We start from the raw sequence: 17,868 nt of genomic DNA, 5'->3' as shown, positions 1-17,868 counted from the left end.
GACTAGGTGAGGGAGTCTGTTAGCTGTTGCCCTACTCTTTTTGTGTTTCTTCTTTTGCAACACTTTCCACTGAGCTTGTTGATCACTAGGTATTTTAGAAATCATTTCTATACTCCTTTTGGAAGAAGACAACCCATATTCACTAAGTATAATAAAAAGTAATATGTGCTTTTAGCACAGACCTTGAAATAATTTGATATAATAGGAGAGAATTGTTGAATACATTATTCAGTAATCACTTTCCACTTTCTTTTTATTCCATGCATAGGTTAAGAATGAAACTGCATAACTTTTTTTGTTTGCAGTAATTTTATTTTTATTTATTAAGCTTTTTTACTGTTTAGCATTTTGTTTATCTTTATAGAATATTTGATTCCCCTGCTCATATGTAGTCTCCATAAATCTCCCACCACCACATCACCCATGAACCATAAATTTTAAAAGACATCTTCTGTCTTCAGAAAAGTGGCCATTTCATGTGTGTTGTTGGAAATGGAAATTCATATAAACTCTTGTGAGAACAATTTAGAAATATAGATCAGAGACATTTCAGCATTGCTGCACTTCAGCCAAATACTATACTGAAGATTTTTTTTCTTCAGTATATAGATTAATACAAAAGGAAATCCTTGCAGCAATAGTTACAATACAGTATTCCATATGGTATACTTCTATATGATCATTAAAAGTATGATTTGGAAGACTATACAGTAAATTATTAGCAAAAGTATTCACTATCAAAAACTGGCTATACTATTTCCAAGAATTTCATATTCCACAGCACTAAATAAAGAAGGTTCCTACTCTGTAAAATCCTAGAAGGCAAGTTAGCAATTACAAAACTTCTCTCTTATGTATTTGTATTTTTTAACGAAATAGTTGAAATATCTCTTTAAAACCACAAAGCTCAATACCTCAAATTGTAGCAGCAGTATTCTAGTTTCAAATTTTGCTGTTTTAGCTGTGAGTTTATGTCTTTTGTTTCTAATAGCTCCTTTTTCAGTGCACAATTCTCAGCTTTTATTTTTCTATATTTTTCCTTAAGTAGTTCACAGTGATTAATTTCACATAATCTTTTATGTGAACAAATTAAATCTTGGGATTTTGATACCTTTGATACGTTAGTGAAAACTGAATCAGGGAGAAAACACAAGAGAAAAACAAATATATAAGTACTTTTTTTGCATATAAAGGGTGGTGCATTTTCTCAATCACTCATCCATTCCTTAAACAGATACATACTGAGGACTAAAAAGTGGAAAAATTACACTAAACTCTGAAGATAGAACAGATGGGAACACTGGCTCTTATTTAGCTTAAGGGACAGGTAAAGTTTAGTGTAAAGTCTAAATTCATACAGATACTACAAGAAAACAAAATTCTTTGCTCACATGACAATACCGGATCTTGATTAGGCCCAGGGAAGAGGCCCTGGAGGAACAGACTGTTGCCCTGAGGAATGAAGGAGGAGCAAGAAACAAAGGAGAAAGAAAGCCACTCTAGGTAGGGGACATCATGTGCTGAAGTTTTATTGCAATCTGCTTCTACTCAAGAGGAAGTAACAGGTACTAATTTACCCTCCTACCTGAAACAAGCAATAGCAAAACAGACAAAAAAAATACAATAAAAAAATAATGATTTTCAAGACAAAGAACATCAAGCAATGAAAGACAATGCCTCAACAGCTCACTAGCTTAAGATAATTTCCAGATCATGACACAGGGAGAAGGTACTAAGGTGAAGTCTACCGCATACTCTTAGGTGAGGTGATGAAATTGAGGGTCTGGTGAAACCAAGAGATAGAGATCACAGGACAGATCACTGAAGAGAAAAGAGCAGAATCAAGAAAGAGCCCTGAAGATCTACAGAGGGGCCTTCTAGAGTATTCAACAGAATAACTGGCAGTGAAGTCATATGAAGAAGCCACCTGTGACCGTGGAGAAGAGAAAACTGAATAGAATAAACTCCACCCGGAATAGTGGTGCTTCCTTTAGCTAGTTTGGAAAAATTTATAATTAACAGGACAATGAATAGAGCAGTAAGAAAGGTCTTGCCTTGGTATTGGAAAATAATTAGCCTTCAGGCATTCACCCAATAGATGAAAAGAGCAAGACCATGAAGGATCAAACTGTTTATAAGTCACTTAACTAAATAATAATAATAATAATAATAGAAGAGTAGAATCATGGAAGCTATTTTTCCCCAAATAAATAGCACTTGTAGAAATGAAAATATAATATCAGAAATGACAAATATACTGGTTGGGAATAAACATATATTATACATCACACACACAAAAAAGACTAGTAAGGATGACCTTGGTGAACTGTGAGAAAATTTTAAATGAAAGGAAAAAAGTATTTTGAAAAAAATGACCACAAACTTTCTAAACTTAATGAAAACTATAGTTCCACAGTCCCAGGTAGTATTTGTGTAGGACAGGAAAAAAGTAAACTGCTGTAATTTTGTCATATTACATATGATATCATATAGTATTACCTGAATGTGGTAAGTTAGTCATATGCTATAAATGCTACAGCCACCACTAAAAGAGCGAAACAAAGGAGTTACAGCTAATTATCTAATATAAGGAAATAAAGTAAGTCATACAAATCACTTGATATTCTAGAAGGAAATAAAAGAAGGGGAACAAAGAGCTGGTGAGGCAAACAGAAATCAATCAGCATGATAACAGATTAAACCTAACTGTATATATTAACAATTACATTAAAAGAAAATGATATGAAAACTTCAATGTAATGGCATATGATCAAACTGAATCAAATAGCAAGTCCAACTTAAATGCCACCTACAAGAAATGCAAGTTGAAAATAAAGGCACACATTTCTTAAAAACATGGAACAAAATCAACACGCAAAAGTCAGTAGCCTTCCTATACACAAACAATAAATCTGAAGAAGAAGAAATCAAAAAAAACATCCCTTTTTTTATTGAAACAAAAAAAATCAAATATTTGGGAATAAATCTAACAAAAGAGGTAAAGGACCTATACAAAGAAAACTATAAAACACTGTTAAAAGAAATAGAAGAAGACACAAAGAAATGGAAAGACATCCCCTGCTCATGGATTGGAAGAATAAACATTATTAAAATGGCCATCCTTTCAAAAGCAATATACAGATTCAATGCTATTCCAATCAAAATTTCAATGTCATTCTTCAAAGAAATAGAACAATTATTGATGAAATTCATATGGAATCACAAAAAACCCCAAATAGCCAAAGCTCTCCTGAAAAAAAAAGAAGGGAATGGAGGCATCACACTCCCAGACTTCAAACTCTACTACAAAGCCATAATCATCAAAACTGCATGGTATTGGAACAAGAACAGACATACAGACCAATGGAATCGAATAGAAAATTCAGAAATAAACCCACAGATTTATGGTCAACTAATCTTTGACAAAGGAGCAAAGACTATGCATTGGAGCAAAGAAAGTTTGTTCAATAAATGGTGCTGGGAAAACTGGGTCGCTACATGCAAAAGAATGAAGCTTGACCACTACCTCACACCATACACAAAAATCAACTCAAAATGGATTAAAGAACTAGACATAAGACCTGAAACCATAAAATACATAGAAGGAAATATAGGCGAAACACTACGAGATTTGCACATCAAAGACATCTTTACAGACACATCACCCAAAGCAGTGATAGTGAAGGCGAAGATAAACAGCTGGGACTACATCAAATTAAAGAGCTTCTGCACAGCAAAAGAGACAATAACAAAAACAAAGAGAAACCCCACCAACTGGGAGAACATTTTTGCACACAACACTAATGATAAAGGACTGATCACAAAAATCTGCAAAGAGCTGATGAGACTTAACAACAACAAAGAAAAGAATCCAGTCAAAAAATGGGCAGAAGAGCTAAAAAGAAACTTCTCTGAAGAGGAAATGCAAATGGCCAACAGGCATATGAAAAAATGTTCAACATCACTTGTCATCAGGGAAATGCAAATCAAAACTACCATGAGATACCATCTTACACCAGTGAGAATGGCACATATTAAAAAAACTAGCAACAACAAATGTTGGCGAGGGTGTGGAGAAAAAGGAACTCTTCTGCACTGTTGGTGGGAGTGCAAACTGGTCCAACCACTGTGGAGAGCTGTGTGGAGATTTCTGGACCTACTAAACATAGAGCTTCCATATGATCCAGCAATTCCACTCCTAGGTATTTACCCAAAGGACAGAAACATCCATTCCAAAGAACACCTGCACCCCTATGTTTATAGCAGCACTGTTTACAATAGCTAAGCTTTGGAAACAACCCAAATGCCCAAAAATAGATGACTGGATCAAGAAGATGTGGTACATATATACCATGGAATATTACTCAGCATGCAAAAAAGATAAACACATGCAATTTGCAGCAACATGGATGGCACTGGAAGGGATCATGTTCAGCGAAATAAGCCAAAAAGAAAAAGAAAAATACCGGATGGTCTCACTCATAGCAGGAATCTAGAAAACTTAAATAAGGGACCAGGAAAACGAATAACTATAAGAAAGTGAAAAGCAAAATCAACAAAAAACTACGAACCAGAGACACTTTTAGGGGGGCGGGGGTGGGAGGGGAGGGATTGGGGTCAGAATGGGGGGCTGCAATTGTATGGGGAATATAAAAATAAAATTTATTATTAAAAAAAAAGAAAAAAAAAGAAATAAAACACATAGAAAAAAAAAAAACATGGAAAAAGATATATACACTAATACCTAAAAAAAAGGAAGCTGAGCTGGTGTGGTTATGCTAATAGCAGACAAACTAGTTTTCACAGTACAGACTATAATCAGCAACAAACCAGATAATTTCATTAATAGAAGGGTTAATCTATAGGAAGGATAATAATCCTCTACATTTATGAACTTAATACTAGCTATAGAATGCATGAAGCAAGCATCATTTTATGATAGTAACTCTAACCAAAATGAGGATAGAAGGAATCTACCTCAATATAATAAAGGCTATGTATCACAAACTAACAACCAACATTATATTCAATGGTGAAAAACTGATAACTTTCCCCTTACAACTGGGAACAAACCAAGATGCCCATTGTTGCCCCTTCTTTTTAACTTAGTACTAGAGGTTTTGGTCAGAACTATCTGACAAAATCAAGAAACAAAAGGGATTCAAGTTGGAAAGAAGTGAAACTATCACTACTTACAAATAATATATTATATTTAGAAAATCCCAAAGACTCTATCAAAAAGTTCTTAGAAACAATAAATGAATATAGCAAAGTAGCAAGTTCAAAATCAACATACAAAAATGGATAGTAATTAAATATGCAGATATTATCAAAATAGCCATCCTGCCAAAAGCAATTTACAGATTCAATGCTATTCCAAAAAAAAAAAAAAATTTCAATGACATTCTTCAAAGAAATAGAACAAATATTGATGAAATTCATATAGAGCCAACAAAAACCCCAAATAGCCAAAGGCCTCCTGAAAAAAAAAAAAAAAAAAAAAGGAATGGAGGTATCACACATACAGACCAATGGAACCAAATAGAAAATTCAGAAACAAACCCACAGATTTACAGTCAACTAGTCTTTGACAAAGGAGCAAAGACTATGCAATGGAACAAAGAAAGTTTGTTCAATAAATGGTGCTGGGAAAACTGGGTCGCTACATGCAAAAGAATGAAGCTTGACTAATACCTCATACCAACTCAAAATGGATTAAAGAACTAGACATAAGACCTGAAACTATAAAATAAATAGAAGGAAATACAGGCAAAACACTACATGATATTTACCTCAGTAACATCTTTAAACAATCATCACCCAAAGCAGTGATAGTGAAGGAAAACATAAACAGCTGGGACTACATCAAATTAAAGAGCTTCTGTATAGCAAAAGAGACCGTAACCAAGACAATGAGACACTCCACTAACTGGGAGAAAATTTTTGCACACAACACTAAAAATAAAGGACTGATCAGAAAAATCTACAAAGCACTGACGAGACTCAACAAAAACAAAGTAAACAACCTAGTCAAAACATGGGCAGAAGAGCTAAAAAGAAACTTCTTCAAAGAGGAAATGCAAATGGCCAACAGGCATATGAAAAATTATACAGCATCACTTGTAATCAGGGAAATGCAAATCAAAACTACAATGAGATACCATCTCACACCAGTGAGAATGGCACATATTAAAAAACCAGCCACAACAAATGTTGGCGAGGATGTGGAGAAAAAGGAATACTCCTCCACTGCTGGTGGGTATGCAAAATGGTCCAACCACTATGGGGAACTGTGTGGACATTCCTCAGTCTGCTAACGATGGAGCTTCCATATGATCCGCCAATTCCACTACTAAGGTATTTAACCAAAGGACACAGAAACATTAATTCAAAAGGGCACCTGCACCCCTATGTTTATAGCAGCACTATTTAGAATAGCTAAGCTATGGAAACAATCCAAATCCCCCAAAATAGATGACTGGATCAAGAAGCTGTGGTACATACACACAATGGAATATTACTCAGCAATCAAAAATGTAAACTCATGCAATTTTCAGTAACATGGATGGAGCTGGAAGGGATCATGCTCAGCAAAATAACCACAAAGAAAAAGAAAAATACCAGATGGTCTCACTCATAGCAATAATTTAGAAAACCTACATAAGGGATCAGGAAAAAGACTAATTATAATAAAGTAAAAATCAAAATCAATAAGCAACTATAAAGCAGAGGCACACTAAGGGAGGGGGAGAAAGGAGTAGGATCAAAACAAGGGTGCTGGGAATTGCACGGGGAGTATAACCAAGATGAAAATGCATACATTGTACAAAAATGAAAAATGGTGTAAAAATATACAAAATTTAAAAAAAATAAATATAAAAAGAAAAAAATAAATGATTCATTTCTCTAATTTATCTTTCTCTTTTTCTCTGACTGCCCTTCTTTCCCCTTCCTTGCTTCCTTTTTCTCTTTGCTGTTCTTTCTCTAGTCTTTTTGAAGTTTCCTTCTACCATTTGTTACTATCACAAAACAGCTATGTCTTGGACTTAAAGTCTGTTTATTTGTTGTTGACTTACTAAAAATGTTATATTGTTAAATATAGTTTAGATTATTAAAAAAAAGACAATATTAAGAAAATGAAAAGGCAAGTCACAGACTGGAAGAAAATATTTGTAAAACCAGAGTTGATCTAGAAACTATAATTTGAAAATGTAAGGAACTCTCAAAACTCAACTAATAAGAAAACAAACAACATAATTTTTAAATGATAAAAGATTTAGACACAGTTCAAAGAAGATATACAGATGGCAAATAAGCATACAGAAAGATGCTCGATAGTATTAGTTATTTGGGAAATGCATACTAAAACCACAATAAAATAAATATTTGGACACCTATCAGAATGGTAACATTAAAAAACTGACAAGAGGGCCTCGCTGGTAGTGTAGCAGGTTGAGCACCACACTGTGAAGCTGTCCACAGCCTCTGAAGCACGGGTTCGATTCCCGGCCAGCCAGGGAGCAGCCCACATGGCGAGGCAGACCTCTCTTGCCTCGCTTGCCACTCCCCTCAGCAATGTCATCAATCTGCCTGTTCTGCTCCCCGCTATCTCTGGTTAATTCTCTCACCCTCCTGTGCCTCTGACTGTACCCCAGTTCTTTTATAAATAAATCTTTAAAAAAAAACCTGCCAAAACACTGAGTGTTGATGAAGATATAGAAGAACTAGAACTCTCATAAGCTTTGGGTGGGAATGGAAAATGCTACAAGCCCTTTAGAAAACAACTTGGTAGTTTCTTAAGAAGGGAGTATAAAGGGGCTTGAGGAGACTTTGAGGGGATGATAGATGAGTTAACTATCTTGATTGTGAGGATGGTTTCATCTTTGTATACATATGTCAAAACTATCAAATTACACACTTTCTATAGGTATGGTTTACCTAACAAAAGCTGTTGAAAACAAAAAGTCTTATTGTAGGAAAGATGACTCAGACAGCCACTGAGACACAGATGAGAAAAGGACATGGAATAACACAAAATGCAACTAGTGGATGATGGCCTTTAACCTTAGAGCATTGAGATACACTAGCTCGATTTTAAAGAAGGGGTAACATTATGAAATCTGCATTTTAAAAAATATATATGATAATTATGGTTGCAGCACAGAATAAGGTTTCCAGAGGTAGAATGTCAGGGAAAACAGATCTCAGGATATTTCAGTGTTCCAGGAGGGAAATAATGGTAATCTGACTTCAAGGAAAGGCCTAGGAGAGAGCAGAGTCAACAAAAACTACCATTGGTATTCTCATAGATCTTTGGCTGGAAGTAAACGATACCTCTCATTTCATCTCAAAATAAACATATTTCTGAGATGAATACATGAGAACAGATCTGTGCTCTATAGTGCAGTACTAGACAAAGTGTGCATGTGACACTACAGTACATGTATTAAGAATATATAATTAAACAATGCTCCTCCCTTTACAATTCATGCAAAGTTGTTCCATTAACAACATACCGTTCTCATGTTCAGAGTAAAGCGAGTCACAACCCGTTGAGGCTATTTTGGATGTCTGAGTTATGTCATCAGAGTCATCCGTAGGATTGATTTCCTGTTTGACATACAAATAAAAATATTTCAAAATGTCCGGTGACTATCGGAAAATATGCTAAGTGTACAGAGGTGATAAATATTCACCTTTTTATAATAGCAAAAACACAGGTACTCCTTAAACTGACTTTTATGAAAAGGATACCTTCATAGGTTATTATAATTTATAAATTATTTTTAAAGTAAACATTTTTATAATGAAGTAAGACTTTCTATTTTTTCCTTATATCTTTTAAAACATATTTTTACTACAAAATAATTTTTGTCCCTATTTATTCTTTACTATACCTTCTTCTCATTAGATGTTTTCTTTACAGGCCTATAAAAAGAAAAGATTTATTTTCAGGCATATAGTAAATAGCCAAATACAAAGAATATCAAAACCTATTGTTTTTATACAAAATCTTCTAACCCATATGTTCCTAAAAAGGGATTAAACACCAAGTAAATAGAGTGACATTAAAGACCAAAGATGTACTGTAATATTAACAAATTATTAAATTACTTCAAATTAACAATCAAAAGACAAAAAGGAAAATCAATGCTATTTACATGATTTCATAGGAAAATATTCTCGGGTTTTTTGTGGTGGTCATTTTCAATAAAAAACAAGCTTTCACTGGTACTAAAACCTAACTGAGAAGTATTGCTCAAGTCCTTATATGAAAGGAGACCTTTTTAAATCATCATGGTGGTGGTATGTATGGTAACATACATGTGAAGAGATATGAACCTATCACCTAAAATATAGACAGGGTTGTAAATGAGATGCTACAATAAAAAGGAAAAAAAAATTGCTTATCCTCATCTATTGCATTTCAGGAGTATCTTTCAGATAAAGTTCATTTTCTCTTGCCTCAGTAAGTATGCCAGATTATGCTGTTTTATTTTCAGTAAAAGTAATCACTGCTAATATTCCTTTATCAAGACTGGAAGAATTTATAGATTTTACCTTCCAACATCCTGATTGTTTTCATGTCTCCTGCTGTCACCTTGCTCTGGAAATACTACACCAGCTATCTCATGTGTTACTGTCAGAGGTTCTGTTGGCATATTCATTTCATAGGTGCTTTTCTTTCTCTTTTTTCTAGTCAAGCCAGGAACTCTATTTAAAAAGCCATAAGAAACTTTTTAGAGGAAATCTATTGTAAACATTAAAAAAAAAAAAAAAGGAAAAATTCCAAAACTTATCTAACCTACTTCATTTATTGACTCGGAAAGCCATGGTGAAGTAACAACCATAAGCAAGGAAACATACTCCTTGCTTCACTAACAAAAGTCCCTGACCAAGGAACTGGCTAACTAACAAAACAAGCCCTAGAAATTTGACTACAGAATTGAGGCTAAAAGAGGGGAAGGAGGGGAGGAGGTGACAAAGGAACAGGGATGAGAATCCAGTGGTCTAGGATAAAGCACTCTGGGTGCTTTGGCGGTGGGGGTCATGTGGAAACATCCACCTGATGAGGTGGGAACCTGTCCCCTCAAACATACACAGGCTTGTCAACCAACGTTCCTTCAGTGAAGTCACCCAAAGCTGACTGGTCCTCATTGTTACCTCTCAGCAGTATTTGTCTGACAAGTGTAAGATTTTTCTTGTGTTAGCCTATAAGCTACATCATACAGTCTGAGTTCCAGAAGAGTAATCACTGCTAATATTCCTTTACCTATACAGGAAGAAATTATAGACATTGCTTCCATTATTCTGTCTTGATTCATGTCTTCTGCTGTCACCAGTCACTGAATGCAAAGCACCAGACTTCCTGCTTACTTTAGGCACAGATACTGCTGAATTACATGTTTCATTTTTGCTCTTCTTTATTCCATTTTTATGCAAGCCAGGAACATTACTTTTAAAAAAGAAACAAAATAAAGCTAATGTTTTTAAAAAAAAACACTTATGATGATTTAAAACACAACTTTTGTAAAATAAAAATAAAATGGGAAGGGTTGAAGAGAAACAGGAAAAACAAAAACAGAAGAACAATCAGGTTACAAAATGTAAAATACTGGAACAGAAGTCAGCACAGCAATTTTGAAAACTCCTAAATGCTAAATTTAAAACCTAGAGTTCACTGACTCAAAGTTATGACACACAGATGTGGAAATACTAATTAACCATATACGATGCTTATCAATTTCTTTTTAAATATAACAACATGTAAATGGAAAAATACTATTAGACACATACAATATGAATGAGGAAATCCAGGAAATATGCTGGAGCTGGGGTGAAAATGCCTATATGTTGGTTTGACTTCAGGTTCATGATCAAATAAGTCACAATTCATCAGGCTCCCTACCAAGAAAAATTTGGTGTCACCCATGGACAAAACATAATGCCTTTCTGAGAGTTGAGTGCTCCAGTCCCATACACAAGAGATCTCAGAGGAATAGCAGCTTCGTTGCAGTGTGTACAGGCTCATGGACCAGTCTCAGCAGTGGACCAGTAAAAGGTTTAAAAGTGAGGAAACATATGACTGAGCTTAAACCCCACAATGCAGTACATTCATAGAGCAAATACCGCATATTGCAGAGAGCCAAAGGAATCCTAAAGAGCATATAATTGACAAGTAGACTTTCACCAGGGACCCACACAAAATTGTTTAGTCTAAGTAAGAATTAGTATAAAATGTAAAACAAAACACACAGGTTAAACTCCATTCACTCAGTGAGCCTTCAGGGGATAATATTCCAGCCCAGTTTGGGCACTAAAATAATAGCAGAGATCAGACCAAAATCCTACCCTTGAAAATGAAGTAAACAGACAATGAACTCGATGTCAAAACATATATCCTGCTAGAGTATACTATAGCAGAGATAAGGAAATTTGGAGGTTTGTAAGCAGGGAAGGTATAAGAATAAGACTCAAAATGGCCAACCCCTCAGATATTGCTGAGAAAGTAGCTTGTGAAGGAATGAAATGAGCAATCATAAGGATATCAGAAGATAAATCATACCAGTTAGAATCAACAGCAAGTTCAGGGGTATGTCTTCAGGGTGACAGAATGTTGAAAAGGTCAACGTGGTTGGAGCAGAATGGAAGGAAGAGAATATGGAAATCCTTTTTTTTTAAGATTTATTTATTTATGCATACATTAACTGGGGTGCAGGTCAGAGGTGTCGGGGGGTGGTGAGAGGATTCAGCAGAGATAGAGTGGGGAACAGAACAGGTAGACTGACTGAAATACACTGCTAAGGGGACCAGAGGGTAGGACAGGAGAGGTCTGCTGTGCCACATGGGTCACCTCCCTGGCCGGCCAGGGATCAAACTCATGCTGCAGAGGCTGTGGATAGCTTTACAGTATTTTGCTCAACCCCTTATGCCACCACGGAGACCCCCTAGAATATGGAAATTCAAGTGACAGTGAGAGACAGAGACTTCAGGGAGACAGAAACTGATCTAAGAGGAAAGAAAGTGTAGGGGTTGCTTTGTATTTGAAGAACATTGGCATGTACTCTGACTGAAGAGGGAGTCAAAACAGAGGAACAGCATAATCTTTGCTATGTCAAAATAGGCCACTGATTTTAAAGAGTAAAAAAGACAGATACTAAGAAACCAAATAAAAGTTTCGGACACTAGTAAAGAGAGCAGATGATTTGGGATTCAACATGTAACAGGATATTGGCTTCGGGATATATTTGGCAGGGAAACCTGACAAGATTGACCATCAGATTCAATGTCAGAAGCAAAAGAAAGAGAAAGATAACAACCGAAGTGACACCCAACACATTGACAGAACAAGAGATGCCACTAAAGAACTAATACTCTGCAAGAGTGAAGACATGAACAGAAGAACTGGTGTGAGAAACAATATCAGTAATTCAATTGGAGAAAAGGGAAACTTGCATAACAACAACCAACCATCAAAAAGAATGATATCCAGCAAGGGATTTGATTTCAGTAATCAAGAAAAAAGATCTGAAGTGGAAATATCATTTTGGTATCATTAATAAATATAAGGAAATAAAAGTCATGTGACAGAGGATCAAGGACTGAATCCTAGGATTTTTATTTTACTCAAAAGGAGGGTGGAGTTGAAGAGCTAGGAAACACAGACTGAGGTAGAAGAAAAGGAAATACATCAGGGACACAGGTAAGTGAGTTCTCCCTCTGAAAATGCCAGACTTGTAATCAAATGAAAGCAATGTTGCAGTAAAGAGATTTCCATTAAGGCAAATTTAGCCTATCAGTCTAAAACAGTATGTGTGGATACAGTGATGTGAAAAATTGGCAGTAATCTTTAAAAAGCAACTTTGGAGGAGGGGTGGGTAAGAAATTTACTGGCGCAAATTCAAAGTGAAAATGAGGAGGAGGATGGATGGTGCTCTAGGACTTAGCTAAGTAGTATGACAGTGGAGGATCCTGTTCTCTTCTTGTTTTACTGTAGATTCCAACACCCAATAGTGATTATTCAGGACTTTTTATTAACTAAAATTTTTCTTAATTACCTCAATGTGGTAATAATTGGTAAACATGGCAGACCAATTCAAAATATTTATAAAATTAAGAAAGCAAGGTTTCTGAAATGTTTCCATTCATGGAAATGAATCTATTCATTGAATCTTTCATACAAAACAAAGTATTTAATGTAAAACAGCTCCTCCACAATATAACTAAACAAAGAAACAAGCAAAATTAAACCAAAACAGCCCCTGGAAATATGGCTGCAGAACTGATGCTACTATACGGTGACAGGAGACAGAGAAAACAGAACAGGGAGGGAGCCCAGATCTACACTAAAGCACTATGAGTGTTGTGATGGTGGGTGTCTTGTGGTAAAGTACATCTTGCGATGTGTGAACCTATCCCACCACACATACAGAGGCTTGAAAAACAATGTTCCCTCAGTGAAATAAGAAAATGTCACTGGACCTCCTCTTTCCACTTTCAGCAGTATTTGTCTGAAAAGGCTGAGCCTTCTCATACTTTGCCTAGCACACTATACCATGCTGCTTAATTTCCAAACAAACAATCACTGCTAATATTCCTTTAAAATTAGAGGGAGAATTATGGATTTTACCTTCTGGCATTCTCATCTGAGTCATATCTCCTGGCATCTACATTCACTGGAAGTTCAGCACCAGCCTGCTCGCTGACTTGACCCACATAATCTGGTGAAGACCATGGATCAGTTTGGCTTTCCTTTACTACATTCTTCTGCAAGCTAGGATCCGTCCTTTAAAAAACAAACCATGTAAAAGCTAATGTTTATTAAGAAATCTTCTGATAAAGACTAATAAAACATCTTTTATAAATACCACAACTTAGTCATTGATTAATTTTTGAAATATTTATGAAGAAGTAAAAATGAAAAGCAAGGAAACAAACCCCATGCTGCAAAGTCAGATATGCAATCATGATACTATCTGATAGCTAAGAGCACATATATGGCATGCTGAAAGTGAGCACAATGGAAGCTTTGCAGAGGAGGTAAGAAGACACAGAGGGAAGAAAATCATTCCACATGGAGGTTACAACATGCATACAAAGATAAGGCACATCACAACTATGTGTTCCCAAAAACTTGAAAGTGTAAGATCAAAACACTGAGAGATGAGTGACCCAGAAATTCTGATATATCTTGAAAGCTACACAAGTAGTCTTAGTTCACTGCCAAATATGAGAGAAGCCCTAGCCACGGGCTGAGTGAGGACATGATAGGAATTAAGGTAAGATGTCTGCAGTACCAAAATAAAACTGGGGATTATAAGCATATAGAAGGAAGTAAAAAACATGAGACAGAATATTTTGAGGTATTTAAATTTGTCCAAAGGAAATGGGCTTTGAAAAGAAGTGGGAAAAAGAGTCTGAGGTCAGGGAACAAACAATGAGTGGGACCATTACTGGTGTAAATTCAAGAGTGAATACAAGGGAAACTCGGGACAGATAGTTCTGTGGCCCTTAAAGAGCTCATGGCATACCATGGTGGGTCACAATTCTTCTTGTTTGACTAGTTTGCAATGCACAACCATGATTACTTAGTATTTCTGTAACAGTTGACATCTTTTCTAATTACCTGCATGTGACATACAATGATCAGCAAAGTGAAGGGAAATTCAAAAATTCATATGATCAATAATGCAAACCTCCCCTGATTGTGTCCATTATTGGATTTAATCTATGTATTTAATTTATGAATAGATATTGATTAGATATTAAAGTATTGATTGCAATGCATCTCCTCCTCACAGTCACTGAACAAAGGAACTAGAAAAGTAAACAAATCAAACACAGGATATAAAACTACAGTTAGGAGTCTACTAGAAGATGAGCAAAAGGGATTGTGCAGAGAACAAAACCAGGACAGGGCCTAAGATCTACAGTAAGGCAATACTGGCATGGGTGATGGGTGTCGGGCAATACCATACATCTGATGAGATGGGAACATATCGCCCAAAACATACCCACGATGGGAAAACAATGTTCTCCCTATGAGAGACCAAAACTCATTTGTCCCCATCATTAAACTGTCAGCAGTATTTATCTATAATGGCAAGATAATTTTTGCCTGACAACTGCAATGTGCTGTTTGATTTAAAAAACGCAATCACAGCTAATTTTCCTTGAACCTTCAAGGAAGAGTTAATTTTAACCTGGTGACACTCTCATCTGGTTCATGTCTCCTGCCATCAACATTCACTGGAAATACAACAACAGGCTTCACACCAGCTAGACCCTCAGATAACGATCATGGCAAAGAATCACATTGGCCTTTCTTCTGTTTGTCAGGCACCCGACTTTAAAGTGCAACCGTGTACCTCATGGTTTCAAAGAAATCTACTAATAAAGCATAACAAAACAACTATTACAAAATTCCAACACTTATCCATATTCACTCATGTATACATTCTTAAAATCATAATGAATTAATAAGCATAAGAAAGGAAAATACTCCCTGCTTCAGAGCCGCTAGTACTATTTGATACAATGTGATAGTTTTTTAGAGTACATTTAAGACATGTTGTAAGTGAGCAGCTGGGAGGCATTACAGAGGTGGAAACAAAAACACAGCAGGTCACCAGGCAAGGATTTGGGGAAAAAAATCACTCCAAATGGAGATAACAACAGAAACACTAGGATAGGGCACACCAAATCAATGAAATTTCCTGAATATTAAAGAGAGAGAACAATACACGGAGATTTGAGTGCACCCAGATTTTGAAACATACTGAATGCAACTCTCAAAAGCCTTGAGTTCACTGTAGAAAAATACTAATGCTTAGACAAGAGAATTATAGTAAAATGTGAATAGTTCCTAGCCCCTGTTGTTTTTATTTTAATGTAAGTCCACAGAGGGGCTGAAAAATAAACAAACAAACAAGCAAACAAAAACATCTGGACGACAGAAATAAGTCTACTAGAAGGGGAAAACGAGACATTGAGGGATTAGAACAAAACAAGGAGGGGACCAAGGTCTGCAGTTAAGCACTATGTTCTGCAGTTAAGCACCAAGGTCTGCAGTTAAGCACAAGGTCTGCAGTTAAGCACTATGGATGCATTGGTGGTGGGTGTCAGCATAACATTCATCTGATGAGGTAGTAACTTATCCTCCAAATAATACAGAGACTGGAAAACATGCTTCTCTCCAGGAAGTGACAAAAAACTCATTGGTCCACATCATTCAAATTTTAGTATTTGTCTGATAATGGTAACATCTTTTCCCCCTGGGCCTCACAGCTTCAATATGCTGTTTGATCAGAAAGCAATCACGGATAAATTTCCGCGAACCTTAAAGGAATAGCTCATTTTTACCTGGTGACAGTCTCATCTGGTTTAAGTCTCCTGCTGTCTACCTTCACTGGAAATACAACAGCAGGCTTCACACTGGCTTGTGGCTCAGATTCTGATTCTGATGAAGACCATGTATCACTTTGGCTTTTATTCTTCTGTGTGTCTGGAACCCTATTTTACAAGAAGAAGCCATATAAACCTCATGGTTTCTAAATAATGTATTGATAAAGTATAAACAAAAAATTGTTAAAAATTCCAACATTACCCACCTTCACTCCCTGATATATTCTTAAAACCATAATGAAGAAACAACCATAAGCAAGGAAAACACCCCTTGCTTCAAACACACAAGTACAATTTGATACAATGTGATCATTAAGAGGACATTTATGACATGCTGGAAGTGACTTTCTCCTCTGGTTCACGTCTCCTGCCATTCACATTCACTCGAATACAACAACAGGCATCACACAAGCTAGACCCTCAGATACTGATGAAGGCAACTAATTGCTTTGGCTTTTCTTCTGTTTGTCAGGCACCCTACTTTAAAAGTGCAACCATGTAAACCTCAAAGGATTCTAAGAAATCTACTAATAAATCTACTAAAAACAACTATTACAAAATTCCAACACTTACCCATCTACACTCCTGTATATATTGTTAAAACCATGATGAAAGTAATAACCATAAAGAAAGGAAAATACTCCCTGCTTCAAAGCCACTAGTACTATTTGATACAATGTGATAGTTCAGAGTACCTTTATGACATGTTGTAAGTGAGCACCTGGGAGCCATTACAGAGGTTGAAACAAAAACAAAGCAGGTCACCAGGCAAGGAGTTGGGGAAGAAATCACTCCACATGGAGATAACAACAGAAACACTAGGCTAGGGCACACCACATCAATGAGTTTCCTGAACGTTAAACAGAAGAGAACAATACACGGAGATTTGAGTGCACCCAGATATTTTGAAACATACTGAATGCAACACTCAAAAGCCTTGAGTTCACTATAGAGAAATACTGATGCTTAGACAAGAGAATTATAATAAAATGTGGACAGCTCCTGGCCCCTGTTGTTCTTTTCATGTAAATGTGCACCTGATGGAAAAATAGTACTAGATCATATATTGGAGAACACCTTGTGGGTGAAAAAAGATTTATTTTTAAATATTCAATACACATATCTTGGACTCAGGGTCATCCAAATAAGTTGCACCTCATCAGTTTCTTATATTAAGAACAACAATTTGGCATCACCCATAGACAAAAACATTGTCTTTCTGACCTGCATGATCTACTACCATATACCCAGAGAGGAGCCCCAGCTGCAGGTGCAGAGAGTGCATGTCAGGAATTTAGATAAGATCTGAGCAGAAACGTAACTTTGAGCATCTTTAATATTCTCTTTTTAAAAAAGATTTATATATATATAAAACCATAATGAATAAACAAAGGATTCTAAGAAATCTACTAATAAATCTACTAATAAATCTACTAAAAACAACTATTACAAAATTCCAACACT

At 35.9% G+C, this 17,868-nt stretch overlaps 1 protein-coding gene across 1 annotated transcript in view; it reads right to left on the bottom strand.

Moving 5' to 3' along the window:
• Nucleotides 1-17,868, bottom strand: part of LOC119244464 (ankyrin repeat domain-containing protein 26-like) — an 85,955-nt gene that overhangs the window by 16,670 nt on the left and 51,417 nt on the right. Inside the window, exons 12-18 of the mRNA XM_054694867.1 lie at nt 16,363-16,512; nt 13,631-13,786; nt 10,274-10,456; nt 9,562-9,714; nt 8,898-8,928; nt 8,517-8,610; nt 915-1,131 (exon numbers count right to left, since the gene is read on the bottom strand). Coding sequence (XP_054550842.1) covers nt 915-1,131; nt 8,517-8,610; nt 8,898-8,928; nt 9,562-9,714; nt 10,274-10,456; nt 13,631-13,786; nt 16,363-16,512 — 984 coding nt within the window. The remainder of the gene's footprint in view (nt 1-914; nt 1,132-8,516; nt 8,611-8,897; nt 8,929-9,561; nt 9,715-10,273; nt 10,457-13,630; nt 13,787-16,362; nt 16,513-17,868) is intronic.

The sequence above is a fragment of the Talpa occidentalis genome, unplaced genomic scaffold, assembly GCF_014898055.3.
Source record: "Talpa occidentalis isolate TD23 unplaced genomic scaffold, MPIMG_talOcc4v2.1 talOcc4.14, whole genome shotgun sequence".
Classification (NCBI taxonomy): domain Eukaryota; kingdom Metazoa; phylum Chordata; class Mammalia; order Eulipotyphla; family Talpidae; genus Talpa; species Talpa occidentalis.
Note: the sequence above shows the minus strand (reverse complement) of the source record. Positions and strands in the feature narration are given on the sequence as shown.